Source organism: Xyrauchen texanus, chromosome 22, assembly GCF_025860055.1.
Source record: "Xyrauchen texanus isolate HMW12.3.18 chromosome 22, RBS_HiC_50CHRs, whole genome shotgun sequence".
NCBI lineage: Eukaryota > Metazoa > Chordata > Actinopteri > Cypriniformes > Catostomidae > Xyrauchen > Xyrauchen texanus.
The window spans coordinates 32,245,377-32,264,026 of record NC_068297.1 but is presented as its reverse complement, the minus strand read 5'-3'; the positions used below and the strand labels follow the sequence as shown (position 1 = coordinate 32,264,026).

At 43.8% G+C, this 18,650-nt stretch overlaps 1 protein-coding gene across 7 annotated transcripts in view; it reads left to right on the top strand.

Moving 5' to 3' along the window:
• Positions 1-18,650, top strand: part of LOC127662557 (SPARC-related modular calcium-binding protein 1-like) — a 104,451-nt gene that overhangs the window by 60,026 nt on the left and 25,775 nt on the right. For all 7 annotated transcript variants that reach the window (XM_052153798.1, XM_052153797.1, XM_052153801.1 and 4 more), the window contains 2 exons: positions 4,521-4,713; positions 9,129-9,211. In XM_052153798.1, coding sequence (XP_052009758.1) covers positions 4,521-4,713; positions 9,129-9,211 — 276 coding nt within the window. The remainder of the gene's footprint in view (positions 1-4,520; positions 4,714-9,128; positions 9,212-18,650) is intronic.

The following is an 18,650-nucleotide window of genomic DNA, read 5'->3' as shown; positions in this document are numbered from 1 at the left end:
TCCTCTGTCGCTGCCATTGAACATGGAGGCGTTTCCCTCCCGCTGCCAGCGCCCATGGCCATGGAGGCAATTACCCTGCTGCTGCCAGCGCCCATGGCCACGTAGGTCATTCCCCTGTCACTGTTTGTGCTCACAGCCATGGAGGCTGTTCCCCATCACTGCCAGGACCCACAACCAAGGAGGTTGTTCCCCTGTCACCACCTGTGCTCACAGCCATGAAGGCTGTTCCCTTGTCACTGCCAGTGCCCAGGACTGCGAAGGTCGTTCCCCTGTCACTACCTGTGCTCACAGCCACTGAGGCCATTCCCCTACCACAGCCAGTGCCCGAGCCTTCCATGGCTCCATCCCCTGAGCCACTCACCTCTGAACCCTGTCCAGTGTCCACTGTCCAGTTCACTGCCCACTATCCATCCACCAGACCCTGCCTCTGCCCTGAGGCCTCCCAGGCCGCCAGACCCCGTCCTTTTTCTGAAGCTCCCTTCTTGGTTTATCTCCCTTTCTGTTGTGTTAGTGCTCATTTTGTTTGTCTTCTGTATTGTTTGATGTTCCCATTTTGAGACACCGGGATGCGTCCCTTTTGGAGGGGGGATGGGGGGGGGGTCTACTGTCATGGTCCTGTCGCTCTATTAGTCTGTGTTTATTCGGACATGACCGTGGCATCATCATCCCATGTCTGGTTTCAGTTATATTCCCTGCCATGCGCTTTTCGGTCTGCCTTGTTTCATATCCGGAGTGTGGTGTCTGGATCCTGACTTCCTGTCTGGTTCGGTTTCGGTCTGCGTCAGGATCCGGACACTCATGCTCCATGTTCTGTTTGTTATTGATGTGGGAGCATCACATTTTTGTCATCTTGGCAGCATGCACTCACGTCAGTAGTTTATATCTGTCTCTCGCAAACATGGGTTCGCCTCTCATTGCACTCGTGTGTGCTGCGCTTCCGGGTTGCAAGCTGTATTGACGTTGTGCTGAGGTTCGGTCACTTCAGTCTAAGATTTTGGGTTTGTGTGTGGCCAAACTCTTGCACAGGTGTCCTGTCTTGTTTATGTCACCTGTTGTGTGCATCACATGGCGTTTGCCTTGCGATGTACAGTACGCTACAGTTCCTTTTTCTGTGAGAGTGCATGGCCTCGCTTTGTTTTGCGTTGCTACGCATTCTCTCATCTTGTTTGTCGGTTGGCATGAGTGTATATTGCCTTATCGTCTTGGTGATGTGCGCTCATGCCTTTCGGGTGTTTTGTTTTCTTGTGAGAGCACTTCACTTGTTTTATTTCTGTATCGCTGCATGTCTGTCTGTCTGTCTGTCTGTCTTATGTCATACCCCGCCTCCTTGTTTGCTTATTATTATTTTATTAGTCACACCTGCCCTGTCTTGTTAACCTGTTGATTTCTATCACTGTATTAGTCTCCTTGTGTGTGCTGTCCAGTGCCAATTCATCTTGTGTGTCTTGTGTTTCCAGTCAGTCTTGCCTATGTATTCTATGTCGGTCTTGCTTCCAGTCCTGTTCGGTCTGGTCGGTCTTGATTCCTGTTACCCTCTGCCCCAACCCTGGATTATTTAGTTTGTATTTTTAAGCTTTGGGGTAGTTTATGTTTTATTTCCCCCTTGTGAGAGTTTTAAGTTGTTTTTTGTTCTTTATAATTAAATCCCCTTTTTAACTCTGCGTTTGGGTCCTGTCAATCTCTGCTAAATCGTGACACAGAATTTTTTATTATTTTTTATCAAATTAAGTGCTTATGTAAGAACCTCACAGCACAATCCAAAATACAACATTTGAGTAATATTTTCTCAAATAAAGTGCTCCATAACAGAGCATCACATTTGTTAGATACTGCTTAAGCACAATAAAATTACTACTTATTTATTATTTGAATTATTATTATTATTATTTGTTGTATTACACTGAATATTACGTAACTATACAGTAGTGATGTATTTCTTACATACTGATTTCCTATCAACAATATTCTTCTTCTTCATATTGTGGGCGATGTGGATGAAAATTCTTGTTAAGCGTAAACAGTCGTTATGTTATGAACTAACGCAGCATTAAAAATTAAAAAATATTTAGAACAAATTATCATAGAATTATAGCAAGGCGTTATCTATTAATGATTATGGGTTTGAGGATGATGGCCATATATTGCAAATAGAAGCATTTTAGTTATTTTGTTGAGTCTTTATCATCGATGGAAGAACCTGAGCAGACTAACCTGAAAAGCTATATAGCCTATTAGCGCCTTCACAGCTGTAAAGTTGGAAATGTTTTGAGAACTGTAGATAATTGTTTAGTTTAAAGCATATATTGAGTCTAGTTGGAACCTGAACAGTTTGTTGTACCAAGATAATGTACTTACTGCAGATACAAGGGAGTTTCAGCAGGCGATGGTACTGTCATGCTTCCGTTTTTCGGATAAAATACAATTATTTTATGGGAGTTGAATGTGTAGTAAGCTCAATCTAGCTTTATAATAGTTAGTTTACATACATAATCACTGTCTCTAAATGCTATAAACTACATGAAATATTTTAGTGTTGACTGAACAACTGATCCTGTTGATAGATTGAATTTATTGTTCTTGTGTAGGAAATAACGATGTATTAGCAGCCACACAATAAGCTGTACATACAAAAATAACTAAATACAATACAATTAAACATTTATTTGGACATAATTATAAACATTGTACACAAAAGTTAAATGTTTTCTGTAAAGCAACTACAAAACAGTATGTGTTATTAAAAGCTCTGTACAAATACATTTCACTGATACTAAATTAATATCCATACTGTTACCATTTCACAAGTAATATCCGCTGTTGAATTCTTGCCAATAAAGTGAAAAGAGCACTCAAACAAATGATTCCAAAGCTTTTTCAAACAGATGTTCCTAAGTTAATCCTCCTGTATAAGGCAGAAAATGGAAGAAGCAGCATCTGGGACAGGAGCATCTTGTGCTTTGCGAGTGGTTTCTGATCATAACATTGCTGTTTTAGTCAATAATTTTGTTTCACTTGATTATTAGGATATCTGATAACTTCACACATTGTCCAGGGAATTTTAAAGACATCTTGATTTACAACATTTAAAAAGCGAGAAGCTAACGGCATGACACTCCAGCAAGCAGTGACCAGCTTCACGCAAAATGCCAACCAATCGCACTTCCGCTAGCCAGCCAAAAATTATGCCCACCTAGCGAAATACAGACTAGAGACTCACTGACAATAGTATGGATATATTTAGCTTTTATTTTGACAGAGCTTTTATTTTGAAGTGTTTGTGTTGTTTTGACCAAGGAGCTCTGACATTATGATGGCAGCTTCCCACTCTGGAAAAGTCGGTCGCTACTTGACTCAAAGTGAAACCACGAAAGTCATATTAAAACACAAAAGTCTGCTATTTAATTAAAGAAGTTTGTACTCTGTATGTGCCTCACACTACTATGTGAATTTGCACTCTGTTTACTGTCACCTGCTACAAACAGAGCGCACAGTGCTCATGATGGTGTTTTCCCTGTATGAGCCTTGGAGGAGCTTTAAAAGGTATGAGCAGCCGGCGTCAGAACAACACTGTCTCTACACATTCACAAGTGCTCACATTTGAATTACATGCAAATTATATATTTCAATATATGATTTTTATTTGTGGGCTGAATATTTACGTAATGGCATTCGCACGTTAGATGGTGTCGGTTTTTGGTATCAGCATTTTTACGAATACGAGTACCAGTACATGAGCGTGGTATCGGGACATCCCTAGTTAAAAACATGTATATTTTGCAACTGTGTGCTAGTCATGGCAATATCTCACCTTCTGTTCTCTTCTTTTTAAAGAAAGTCAAAATATTTCCTTAAACTGTTCTGATGGCCACTTTGGAAAGTGTGCGTAACTTTTGAAAACTTGTATTGCCGTTTGTGGTGTAAGTTTCATGTGAACACATGGAAGGGGATGTCAACCCATTGCTAATCTCCAAAGTACATGTTTGCCACAGTGTAGAGAGAGCTTGCACACCCTTGATTGCCAGATTGTGCAACTAAAGCTTAACACTGGAATATTTCTAATCTGTGCAAATCACAAAAGATCTGATTGGGGGCTGCCTGTATTGATATCTGGCAACCCCAATTATGTTGAAATATTTAGAAATCAAAATAGCTGTTATTCAGTTTCTGTTATTTATCAAATGTAGAGAATACAAATATTTTACTTGCATGATTAGTTCTAATTAATACATGACACAACTTATCTAAAGGGGATGGTAAGGGGGGTTGGTGGTTTTACAAGGGGTATGGTGTTTGCCATTACTTTCAACAAGGGGGGTGGCATTCCTTCGCATTCCACCTCAACTTGAGCCCAGCCTTTAAGAAAAACTTTTAACTATCTTCAAACTACAAACCATTTACAAAAATGAGCATACACTGTAGATCAAAGAAATGATGATGGTAATTACCATTGTTGAAGAATAGGAAACTATATTTGAAGTGCAAATATTTCTGTGTAATGAGTGTGTTTCTTATGGTTTTAGAGAAAGTTCACTCTTGTGACCAGGAGAGGCAGAGCGCTTTGGATGAGGCCCGGCAGAACCCACGGGAGGCCACCTTTATTCCTGACTGCGGTCTGCTTGGCCTTTACAAGCCGGTACAATGCCACCAATCCACTGGTTACTGCTGGTGTGTGCTGGTGGACACTGGGCGACCCATACCTGGAACCTCCGCAAGGTTAGAAGGATAATCGGGGGAATTTGTACTTAGCACAGCACACTTAACACGATCTTGCAGATCGGTAATGAGAGTAAGGTTATAATCTCCTGGGACTGTACAACATTTCTCCACCACTGATAAAGACATCTGAAACGGCTCTTTAAAATGTTGAAGGTGCGTTCAATAACCCCACGCGTCCGGATTTATGGTTATAATGCTCCTCTGCTTCCAGACAAACAGCGTTCAATTTTGTGAATATAGCACAATCTAAACTCAGCAAAAAAAGATATGTACCTTTTACAGGACACTGTATTTAAAAGGTAATTTTGTAAAAATCCAAATAAGATCTTTATTGTAAAGGGTTTAAATTATGTTTTCCATGCTTGTTCAATGAACCATAAACAATTAATGAACACGCGCCTTTGGAACAGTCATTAAGACACTAACAGCTTACAGATGGTAGGCAAATAAGGTCACAGTTATAAAAACGTAGGACACAAAAGAGACCTTTCTACTGACTCTGAAAAACACCAAAAGAAAGATGCCCAGGGTCCCAGCTCATCTGCGTGAACATGCCTTAGGCATGCTGCATGGAGGCATGAGGACTGCGGATGTGGCCAGGGCAATAATTTAATATGTCCGTACTGTGAGACGCCCAAGACAGCACTACAGGGAGACAGGAAGGACAGCTGATCATCCTTGCATTGGCAGATCATGTTTAATAACACCTGCACAGGATCTGTACATCCGAATATCACACCTGCGGGACAGGTACAGGATGGTAACAACAACTACCCGAGTTACATCAGGAATGCACAATCACTCCATGGGCACAAACCCACCTTCGCTGGACCAGACAAGACTGGCAAAAAGTGCTCTTCACTGATGAGTCACGGTTTTGTCTCACCAGGGGTAATGGTCGAACTAGTGTTTATCGTCGAAGGAATAAGCATTACACCGAGGCCTGTACTCTGGAGTGGGATCGATTTGGAGGTGGAGATTCTGACATGATCTGGGGCGGTGTGTCACAGCATCATCGGTTTGAGCTTGTTGTGATTGCAGGCAATCTCAACACTGCATTACAGGGAAGATATCCTCCTCCCTCATGTGGTACCCGTCCTGCAGGCTCATCCTGACATGACCCTCTAGCATGACAAAGTCACCAGCCATACTGCTCGTTCTGTGCATGATTTCCAGCAAGACAGGGATGTCAGTGTTCTTTTTTTTTGCCATGACCAGCGAATAGCCCGGATCTCAATTCCATTGAGCACATCTTGGACCTGTTGGATCAGAGGGTGAGGGCTAGGGTCATTCCCCCCAGAAATGTCCAGGAACTTGCAAGTGCCTTGGTGAAAGAGTGGGTAAACATCTCACATCAAGAACTGGCAAATCTGGTGCAGTCCATGAGGAGGAGATGTACTGCAGTACTTAATGCAGCTGGTGGCCACCAGATGCTGACTGCTACTTTTGATTTTGCCCCACCCCCTTTGTTCAGGGACACATTATTCCATTTCTGTTAATCACTTGTCTGTGAAACTTGTTATGTTTATGTCTTAATCATTGCATCTTTTTGTTTATACAAATATTTGTTAAGTTTGCTGAAATTAAAAGCAGTTGAAAGTGAGAGGACATTTCTTTTTTGCTGAGTTTATAATAAGCCTAATTTACATAGAAAGTAGGCATTTTTGCACTGAAATTCTGTCAGTAGGATTGCTTGTAAATGCCACTGAGTCAACACATTATTATTTTCAGTGTAACTGCATTATATATACAACGTGTTTCTAGACAAGCTTGCATGTCCTAACATCTCTAGATGGTATAAATATGACAATGATCAGAAATACAATACATTGTGCCTGATTCATTAATTTGTGGAATGTGTTATGACAATCAGCTTTCGGGCCAAATTTCGAAGGCTTTATTTATCCATGAGCATAGTGCTGAATTATTTAGAACGGACTCACAATTGAGAGTGTGACATGTCCTGATGTGTTTCTTCCCTTTATGAGCCCTGATTTATTTTCCATTTCAAGAGATGTGCTCTGTATGTGTAAATCACTCTCCTTTGCCAATTTTGTCATGGAAATGTTGAGATGGTTTAGCCAACTGGTTCCTGCCATGTTTTTTTGTTGTTTTCTTTTTTTTGCACTAAAAAGTTTGCAATTTGTATTCAGGCATTGAGCCCACCCTGATTCGCCCCCATGTTGAGACAGTTTGATCCTTTGGATAGATCTTCTGGATGTGTGTGTTAAAGCTTAGATTACATGTTGTGCTTGTATGAGGCTACAATCTAAATCTTGGCTTTAAATATTTTTTTTTATTATTAACAAAAAAGAACAAAAAACAAATAAAGACTGAAACAGATACATAATAAATAAATAGTCAAAACTTAACTTTAAAAAAACAAATATAAACTGTCTCAGTTATTCTCACTTTCTATACATTCTATCTTATAACTAGAATAAGAAACCAAACATGGCAAACAAGGGTAAATTATCTCGGATAACCAAGAATAAAGAACTGGACAAGTTTGTTTGTGGACTGATAGGGCTGTCAATCAATTAAAATTTGTAATCGAATGAATTACATGGTGTCCCGATTAATTAATCACGATTAATCGCATATACAAACATTTGCTGAGAAAGGCCCTCATATAATAATAACTCAATATATAATGATTATACATATTTATATCAATATATCATTATACATAGTTATCTTTAAATATTAAAAAATTATATATATATATATATATATATATATATATATATATATATATATATATATATATATATATATATTATATAAAATATTCAGATAATTAAAATGCTTTACATTCCTGTAGCAGAAGAGTTAATCATTGATGAGGCCATACAAAAAGCGGCTTTAGAATACAATGTATTGTTTACTACCATATTATTGATCATAAGTCAATCATTGGCATACAGTTCACAGCAATCCATTTCACAAGTGAATTTGTCAATCAGTTGGAGTTTTATTATGAGGGCTTGTTTAAGGGCCCATCAATTTACACCTACGTCAGATGTCTCGGGTGTGTTGCATCATAAACATAAAATGTTTAGGTTACTGTGTCAAGTTAAATATAGTTTAATACTCAATCTTTAAACAGATCTTGGGATCCCTTAGATCGCATTTGCGCTCCTTCGAGTGTTTTGAACACAAGAACCAGAAAACAAGAAAAAGCATGTTTGTGTTGTTCTGCCTACTGAAGTGTTTTCTTCACTGTATAAACTGCGTGTTGCTCATACAGCTGAAATTTCACTTACTGCCCTCTGGAGTTAACAGGTGGTACTACAAGCTTGCATTTCTCAGGAATCTTCCTTATTATGGTCAGTCGGCATGCGATTAATTGTGTAAATGTTTTTTACTCGTTATTTTTTGTAAAATTAATCGACTGAATTAACGCGTTAAATCGACAGCCCTAATTGTTTAGATTTTTTTCCCCCTTTTTAGCTGAATGGCTGAAATCATCATTTCCAATCTGATTGGCTGTTGCTACTCACAACAGGCGTCAGAGTGTACCGTTTCTTTTGTTTGTTTTCATTCCACCTAAAGATAAAGTCATTTTTACAAAGGACAGGGTTGCAGTGTTAAGGAAGAAGTAGACATTTGATTTGCCTACATTTGCCAGGGTTATTGCCATCAAATCTTTGAAAGATGTTCAGAGTGTATGTATCCACTAGTAGAACTGACAGAAATTTGGTCACAAAGTTGATACACTATTTTACCATGTGTTCTGTCCAACTGTTTGCAGAGACTGACCTGTTTATTATTTTATTATGTCAGTTTATTGTTGTGTTATAATCTGTTCCTAATAAACCCACCCCTAAATGTCACGTACAAAAGAAATAACTGTTATGGCTCACTGTATGTCAGTTAGATGGTCTCTTTCTGTCTTAAGGCTCGGGTACACTTCTTTTTTCCAAGTTCCGAGTCGTCTTGCATACGGTCGAGTGCTCAGCCTTTCAAAGGATACTTTGTTGACAGCGAGCGAATACAAAAGCATTTAAAACATGCATATTATGACTGCTTTGTGATGCTCTTTCAGTAAAATCAATGGCAGAAACATGCGCCGACAATGCACAAAGACGAGGCATGTCCACGTGATGAGGAAATCTGGGTTGCGCACAGACTGTCCTGATGATTATAATTGCATCGCACAATGCACAATACTGCGCGTGTACCAATCAGAAATGTGGACAGCGGAAGTATGCTTTGGACATTAGTGGGAGGTTCTTGGTCTGTATAAGCTTCAATAAGGACCAGACATTATGCTGCAAGTCAAATGTCTAGCGATGCAAGCCTAGAACGGCTGTATTAACTGAGACAGGACTTGTATGGTATTTAAACTTCTCTCTCTCTCTGCTTAGCCACACCAACCAACCCCAACACTCTCTGTTTTTCTCCATTAGGTATGAGAAACCAGAATGTGACAGCACAGCTCGTTCTCGAGTCACAGAAATGGAGGATCCCTTCAGAGACCGAGATCTGACAGGTCAGCAGATCTCTCACCCAGTCTTTGTCACTTTTTTCATAAGTTTGTGCAATATAAAATACATGAAATAAACTGTAGCAAACATGTTTCCCTGCACATAAGATGTTATGTTTCAATTTGCCTTGATTATGTTGCTTACAAAAAACAACTGAACGAATTTTCAGTTCCCTTTTGTAGGAACTCGAGCTGTGTAATCGCATTGGGACATGCCCTTATACAATCACGCCAATTTATTGACAGATGTCGCTTAGGCAACGCCTCCAGGGAGCTACATCATGGGCTTCATAAAGGTGTTTGCTTTGTGACATCGAGTCAGATTGTCTGTTCTTCAGTGCACAATCTCGTCTGGCCCGTATTGTACCAATGACTCACGTCGAAACGAGGATAATTATAATTCTCCCTTTTGAGTGGACAGGATGGAATTTAAGAAGGGACTAATGTGTTTTTTCTGAATATTACAAGGGTCAGACTGGGACAATGGTGCTGTTCGAGGCTTGCAATTTCTCACCACGAGGCGTTATCCCCACTTGTTCCAGTTCCAAAGCCTCCAGATTGGAGCTCCGTGTGTGGGGACTTTTTGTGATTTCGCCTTTGTGTCTGAGAAGATTGTAGAGTGAACGGACATCGGATTCTTCCTCATGCTTTTTCCCACCCCTTGAGCGAAAGCACGAGTCTGGTCAGACATGCTCATAGTTTATGCCTAAATACAATAAAGGCAAAAACATTATCAAATTCCCTTCAACCAGCCATAGAATTAGAATAGCAAAGGCTTTCCCCTGCTGTGCCACTGGTTTGGGGGCAGCCGCCAAAAGTATGCCAATTGTGAGATCTACTGGTTACAGGTCACGCTGCAGTCAAGAGCCATGCATAAATCCCTCTGTCTGACCGTCTGTTGGTTTGGAAGCAGCTGAAGGGCATTTTGAACTGGGTACTTCAAACGATGAAGCATGATTATGTAATTCAATTCAGGCATACTCTGCCGGTATTCAGTGGGGTTGTTCCTACAGATATTTCTGTTCGGGAAGCCCCTTTTTATTCGTGAAATTCATTCTCTCTTAGAAAAAGGGCAATAGAGGAGATTCCCCCTTCTCAGAGAGAGTGCTTTTACAGCTGTTATTTTCTGGTCCTGAAACAGATGGTGGCTTGCCTTCCATTCTGTATTTTAGATGTTTGAATTCCAAACTAATGAAATGTCAATTTGGAATGCTGACACAGAAGCAAATAATTTCTTAAGATTTGAAGGACGCTTATATCCATTTTCAGATTGCGCTGAAGCACAAGTGACAAGATTTTCCTATTGCCAAGAGAGTAGACTCTGTTTTTAGCTCGATTCACAGGCGATCCAGGCATGTCAGTCTCAAGTTCGGGTTCTGTCATTCCGCCGGTGTCTAGCGATGTTCAGTGAGGACTCATGATTGCAGCTGGTACCAATTTACCATTTAAACACACCCACCTTCTGATGTCAGGCATTCCGTTGGGACAGGTATGTCACAGCAAAGTAACGACAGACACCTCCTCCACGCATTGGGCTGCTGTGTACAAGGGTCGGTCAGTGGGGTTTGGATGGGCCAGAGTCAATATTGCCACATAAACTGAGAGGTTTCACAGTGCTGCTTGATTTAAAGTTTTTCCTCCTGGTGATTCATGGCAGTCGTGTCCTTATACAGTTGGACAACTGGACGGTGTCTTACATCAATTGCATCAATTGGAAGTGCAGCTTGCGGCCCAACAGCTCCCTGCAGCTAACCTCCTCGTCTACACTGAGAGATCCATTCTGTAGCAGGTGGCCGGACTCCCGAACAGAGCCGACAGCACTTCCATGCCCTGAAGCTGGGCAAACACGGCTGCCCGTTTGCCTTCGCACAGCTGCTCCTGGATGCCTGCCAGAAATGGTTGCTAGTGGGGAAACCCCACGGCACCCAGGACATTTGGACAAGGTGGTACTAGAGCAGTTCATTGCCCAGCTGCCTGGTGGGATGTCCGAGTGGGTCCAGTGCCACCGTCCAGTGTGCTGGAGGAAGCGATTCAGTAGGCCTATGCACTGCACACAATAAAACTGTAAACTCAAAACACAAAAAGAGGATTCAGTAATGATGGGGATGAAATATAACTTTTTAAAAGGTACAAGGCACTGCAAGGAAGGCCAATGCAGGCTTATATTCAATGAAATGGAAATAAACTATATGTTATATATATATATACACAGTTGTGGCCAAAAATATTGGCACCCTTTATAAATATGAGCAAAGAAGACTGAAAAAATCTGCTTTGTTTATCCTTTTGATCTTTTTTTTTAAAAAAATCACAATGATCTTTTTAAGATTTTGGAAATGTATTGGTTCGGGAGTACATTTAGTGGTTGGAATAAGTCACTTTATAGACACCATGTAGCAAGGGTACAAACAAATTGATTAATTTCAAATTATTTTACTCTGAATAGGGGCACTTGGCAGGGTTACCCTCTTCCCCCATTATTGTCTGTCTTGCCTTGGAAACATTAGCTGCAACGATAAGTAGGAGGTGTGGCACTGTAACGAACTCTAATCCCCAAGTTCACTCCGCCCCCTCTAGCTCTCACACTCGCTCCCAATCACCGGAATATTAGTTTAACCTGCACTGTTCAATTCCTCTATTTATACCCTGCCCTTTCTCCCCACAGTTGTTGGTTATTGTTTAGTTTACCCCTTCGCTTTGCCAGCTCTAGTGTTTCGCTAGCTTTCCCCTGTTTATTCTACTCTTTTGTTCGTCTTCGTATATTCTGATCTCCCGGCTTCGACCTTACGCTTCCCCTTACTACGCTTCTCTGGATTTGCCCCTTTGTACTTTTGCCATTCTGCCAATAAAGCAGTTTTACCCGACATTGTGACTATCTCTTCTTGTGTGCGAGACAGAATAACCAACCCCACAAAATTTAGTCACAATGGATACGGTGGAAAACCTCCAAGGCTCATTAGAGCGGATCTGTGCGGCGATTTCTGCCCAAGGATCTACTGTTGGGAGACATGATCAAGCACTTACAACCCAGGGGCAGCAGATACAAGAGATACTACAGACGGTACGTGCGCTTTCTGATCAGTTTAACCCTGTTCCACCTGTGTCTGTCCCTGAACCCGCTGATGCTCCCAACGTATTTCCGAGCGCCGTGAGTTTTCAACCCCCCGAGAGGTTTGATGGCTCTTCGGACACTTGCAAAGGGTTTTTAATGCAGTGCAGTGTTTACATGAAGTATCATCCCCTTTTACGCTCTGACAGTGAGAGAATTCACTTTTTGATTTCACTTCTCACTGGAAAAGCGCGGCAATGGGCCACCGCGTTGTGGACGGCCGATAGCCCACTTCTTGCTTCCTACGATCAATTCTGTCACCAGATTACCGTGGTTTTTGATCACCCTGCAGCTGGTAGAGATGTGGGCACCCGCCTCGTGTTTCTTAAACAGGCGTCACGCACCGCAGCCAATTATGCCCTTGATTTCCGCACCCTTGCCGCTGGTAGCGGGTGGAGCGACCCCGCTCTTCTAACTGTCTACCGCCTGGGTTTGAGCAGTCAACTGCAGATGGAGCTAGCCTGTAGAGGAGAATCACTGTCGCTGGAGAATTATATTCAACTCTCCATTACGGTTGATAATCTCCTACGCGATCGCGCTTTTCGAAGTCCCTCTGTCATCCAAGAGCGCACGGTGGGTTCCAACTCGTCTAACCCCCCACCTCTCGAAAGCTCTTCCAATTCTGAACCCATGCAGCTTGGTCGCGCTCCATTAACCCCTGCAGAGCGCACTAGACGTTTAACACAGAGCCTCTGTCTGTACTGTGGCAAACCGGGTCATCGTATTGCCTCATGCCCGGTCTGTCCCCAGCCTTCTCTCTCCAGAAGCCAGGTTAGAACGTCCGTCATTCTTAACATTACCCAGAAACAAGTCTGCTTCCCTGTGGTTTTGATCTTTAATGATGTCTCCTTTTCTACCCCAGCCCTAGTTGATTCCGGGGCAGTGGGGAATTTTTTGGACGATGGCTTGGTCCAAAGACTTGGTATCCCACTTAGTCCAGTTGTGCCACCTCTCAAGGTTAATTCTTTGGATGGGGCACCCCTCGGATCGGGATTCATTTCCTTCAGAACCATGCCATTGTCCCTCCAAGTAGGCTTGTTCCACAAGGAGACCATTCAGTTTTTTATTGTTCAGTCACCCAAGGACCCAGTAGTTTTGGGTCACCCCTGGTTATCTCTTCACGACCCCCATATTTCCTGGCGCACGGGGGAGCTGTTGCGCTGGACTGACCATTGTCTGTCCCACTGTATCTCCCTTCCTGTTTTCTCAACCTCCGTAGAGAGCCCCGAGGTGAGATCTCCGGTCTCTATTCCCCCGGAGTATTCTTCATATGCTGATGTGTTCGAAAAGACCCAGGTTAATCTCCCTCCACATCGTAGTGTGGACTGCGCCATCGATCTTCTTCCGGGGTCCCCGCTCCCTAAGAGCAGAGTATACCCCTTAACGCTGCCTGAAACCAAGGCCATGGAGGATTACATCGACGAGGCGCTCAGTCTCGGCATAATACGACCGTCCACCTCCCCAGTAGCGTCAGGCTTCTTCTTCGTAGACAAGAAGGATGGCGGGCTTCGCCCCTGCATCGATTACCGTGCCTTGAATAAGGTAACGGTGAAGTTCGCCTATCCCTTGCCTCTCATCCAGCCGGCCCTTGAGCAAGTCAGCAAAGCCAAGATCTTCACTAAGCTTGACCTCAGGAGCGCATACAACCTCGTGCGCATTCGAAAGGTGGACGAGTGGAAAACTGCGTTCATCACCACCAGAGGGCACTACGAATACTTGGTGATGCCGTACGGCCTCGCAAACTCCCCTTCGGTGTTTCAGTCGTTCATGAATGAGATCTTCCGCGACATGCTGGACCAATTCTCGTAGATGATCTTTTAATTCACTCCTCCACACTCTCGGAACACACTAACCACGTCTTGAGGGTGTTACAGAGACTTAGAGAGCACGATTTATTTGTTAAGGCAGAGAAGTGCGCCTTTCATCGTTCCTCCGTCTCCTTTCTGGGCTATGTCTTGTCTGCAGGAACGATGAGGATGGAGGCCGACAAGGTTGCCGCAGTCCTGTCCTGGCCAGAACCTAGGACGCTGAAGGAGCTCCAACGGTTTCTGGGTTTCGCCAACTACTACAGGCGCTTCATCCGAAACTTCGGTAAGATCGCCGCACCCCTCACTGCTCTGACATGAGGCAACCCGAAGTCCCTCACATGGAGCACTCCTGTGCAGCAGGCCTTTCAAGCTCTAAAAGACATTTTTACCACTTCCCCTGTTCTCCAGCAACCCGATCCAACGCTCCCGTTCGTGGTGGAGGTGGACTCCTCTGAGGTGGGGGTGGGAGCGGTGCTCTCACAGCCACACGGGACTCCCACTAACTGTACCCTTGTGCCTTCTACTCCCATAAACTGTCCCCCCGAACAAAACTATGACGTCGGGAATAGAGAGTTGCTGGCCATTAAACTAGCCCTTGAGGAATGGCGTCATTGGTTGGAGGGTTCTAAGTTCCCTTTCGTTGTCTTCACCGACCACAAGAACCTGGAGTACATTCGTTCAGCCAAGAGGTTGAACCCCAGACAAGCCAGGTGGGCCATGTTTTTCACTCGTTTTAACTTTTCTGTAACCTTTCGCCCAGGCTCCAAAAACACCAAGGCTGACGCTCTCTCTCGACTCTTCAGCTACGGCTCCAAACCTTCGGGGCCAGAGACTATTCTCCCTACATCGTGCATCGTAGCCCCCGTTAGGTGGGAATTGACGGAGGCCATCCTACAGGCTCAAGGTAACGAGCCTGCGCCTCCTCAACCCCCCCAACAAGATGTACGTACCCACCATTATTCGCCCTCAGCTGATGCAGTGGGTCCATACTTCCCTTTGTTCCGGCCATCCGGGTATCACTCGTTCCACTGAGCTGCTCACGAAGAGATTTTGGTGGCCCTCACTCAAGGACGACGTCCATGACTATGTCCTTTCCTGTCCAGTCTGTGCCCAGTCCAAAACTCCTCGTCACCTTCCCACTGGGCTCCTCCAACCGTTGCCCGTACCCGATCGACCGTGGTCCCACATCGCCATGGACTTCATCACCGACTTACCTCCCTCCGACGGTCGGACGGAGATCCTAGTGGTGATTGACAGGTTTTCTAAGATGTGCCGCTTGATTCCCCTACCTGGATTACCCAACGCAACCCAACTGGCTGACCTCGTAATCGACCACGTCTTCCGGAACTTCAGCATCCCCGAGGAGATCACGTCTGATAGAGGGACCCAATTCACGTCTCGTTTCTGGCGGGCCTTCAGTGACAGACTAAGCATCCAGCTAAACTTCTCCTCGGGGTACCACCCCCAAACCAATGGTCAGACTGAGCGCCTCAACCAGGAGATAGGTAAATAACTGAGAGCCTACTGTGCCCAGAACCAGGGTAACCGAATACGCCCAAAATAGCCTGGTCAGCTCCTCGACCCGCCTCACCCCATTCCAATGCGTCTTGGGTTATCAGCCACCCCTTTTTCCTTGGGAGGCTAATCCCAGTGATGTTCCGGCGGTGGATGCCTGGGCCCGGAAGTGCTCCCAGGTCTGGAGAGCCACCCATGACCGTCTACAACGCTCTAGTCAAACCCAGAAGTCCAAGGCAGACCGCCGACACCGACCCACTCCTATATTCCATCCAGGCCAGCGTGTGTGGTTATCGACCCGAGACATCCGTCTTCGTCTCCCGTCCAAGAAGCTGAGCCCTAAGTATGTCGGCCCTTTTAAGATTGTGCAGAGAATTAACCCGGTCACTTATAAATTACTTTTGCCACCCCGCTACAAAATCTGTCCTGTGTTTCATGTCTCCCTCCTTAAGCCCGTGTTTTACAGCCCCATGTTCCCGCCCACTGCATCCCAGACACCCCCTCCACCACTCGATGTCGGAGGTCAGCCCGCATATACTGTCCGGGCCTTGTTAGACTCCAGACGTCGGGGTGGTCAGTTGCAGTACCTGGTAGACTGGGAGGGCTACGGACCTGAGGAACAGTCGTGGGTACAGTCGAGGGATGTCTTGGACCAAGCTCTCAAGCTTGATTACTATCGCCAGCATCCCGATCGTCCCGTACCACTTCCCAGAGGTCGCGCTCGTCGTAACCGAGCGCAGCCGTCCGGAGCCGTCCGCAGCAGAGGGGGAAGTACTGTAACGAACTCTAATCCCCAAGTTCACTCCGCCCCCTCTAGCTCTCACACTCGCTCCCAATCACCGGAATATTAGTTTCACCTGCACTGTTCAATTCCTCTATTTATACCCTGCCCTTTCTCCCCACAGTTGTTGGTTATTGTTTAATTTACCCCTTCGCTTTGCCAGCTCTAGTGTTTCGCTAGCTTTCCCCTGTTTATTCTACTCTCTTGTTCGTCTTCGTATATTCTGATCTCCCGGCTTCGACCTTACGCTTCCCCTTACTACGCTTCTCTGGATTTGCCCCTTTGTACTTTTGCCATTCTGCCAATAAAGCAGTTTTACCTGACATTGTGACTATCTCTTCTTGTGTGCGTGACAGGCACAAAAGGTTCTGCTTTATGCAGATGATATTTTATTATTTGTCTCTGACCCAACTAGATATTTGCCTTGCCTCCACAGAATTATTAATTCCTGTTCTCAGGATACAGAGTCAATTGATCTAAATCTGAAGCTTTGGCTCTGACAGCGTACTGTCCAGTAATGGCTGGGCACCTTCCAGTGGCCCAAACAGGGCATTAAGTATTTGGGTATTTTATTCCCAGCAAATTTGTCTGATTTAGTTAGTTAATTTTGACCCTTTAATAAAAAGATATTCGAGTGATGGGACAGGTGGGCTTCATTACATTTATCAATGATTGGGAAGGTTAATGTTATTAAAATTAACTGTATTCCAAAATTCAGCTACTTGCTACAGTCACTCCCTATAGATGTCCCCCTCTCTTATTTCAAGCAATTTGATAGCATAGTGAAGTCCTTCATTTGGAATGGTAAATATCCCAGACTAAATTTCAACAAATTACATAGGCCAATTGACAAAGGTGGGCATAATAGTTTTCCCCTGTTTATTCTACTCTCTTGTTCGTCTTCGTATATTCTGATCTCCCGGCTTCGACCTTACGCTTCCCCTTACTACGCTTCTCTGGATTTGCCCCTTTGTACTTTTGCCATTCTGCCAATAAAGCAGTTTTACCCGACATTGTGACTATCTCTTCTTGTGTGCGTGACAGGCACAAAAGGTTCTGCTTTACGCAGATGATATTTTATTATTTGTCTCTGACCCAACTAGATATTTGCCTTGCCTCCACAGAATTATTAATTCCTGTTCTCAAGATACAGAATCAATTGATCTAAATCTGAAGCTTTGGCTCTGACAGCGTACTGTCCAGTAATGGCTGGGCACCTTCCAGTGGCCCAAACAGGGCATTAAGTATTTGGGTATTTTATTCCCAGCAAATTTGTCTGATTTAGTTAGTTAATTTTGACCCTTTAATAAAAAGATTTTCGAGTGATGGGACAGGTGGGCTTCATTACATTTATCAATGATTGGGAAGGTTAATGTTATTAAAATTAACTGTATTCCAAAATTCAACTACTTGCTACAGTCACTCCCTATAGATGTCCCCCTCTCTTATTTCAAGCAATTTGATAGCATAGTGAAGTCCTTCATTTGGAATGGTAAATATCCCAGACTACATTTCAACAAATTACATAGGCCGATTGACAAAGGTGGGCATAATAGTTTTGTTTTATTATGATGTGTTTGGTCTCAGACATTTGGTTCATTGGTCGCTTCCACCTGAAAGAGCCCCTCCCTGGTTTTCTATTGATCATGAAGTCCTTGCCCCTATTTCGCCATTGCAAAGGCTTTCCATCAAGTTAACCAGAGAAGTTACTGTAAGTCACACCCCGTTATTTCACATTTGCACATGATTTGGACAAGAGTGGCCAGAGTATTTTTTTAAATGTTGCCGCCACTATAGATGGAGGTCGGGTGGCTCAACTCATTCGTGTCTATGACTGTGATGGATTTGACGTAGTTTTGTTCTTGTTGTTTTTATGCATGTTTATGCACTTTTTGCAGCCTCCCTTTGACAAGATAACAGCTCTGAGTCTTCTCTTATAATGCCTACTGAGGTTGGAGAACACCTAGCACAGGATCTGAGACCATTCCTACATTCAGAATCTCTACAGATCCTTCAAATTCAGAGGTCCATGTTGGTGGACTCTCCTCTTCAGTTCACCCCACAAATTTTCTATGGGGTTCAGATGAGGGGACTGGGATGGCCATGCCAGAACCTTGATTTTGTGGTTAGTGAACCATTTTTTTGCTGATTTTGATGTTTGTTTTGGATCATTGTCCTGCTGGAAGATCCAACCAGGGCCCATTGTAAGCTTTCTGTCAGAGGCAGCCAGGT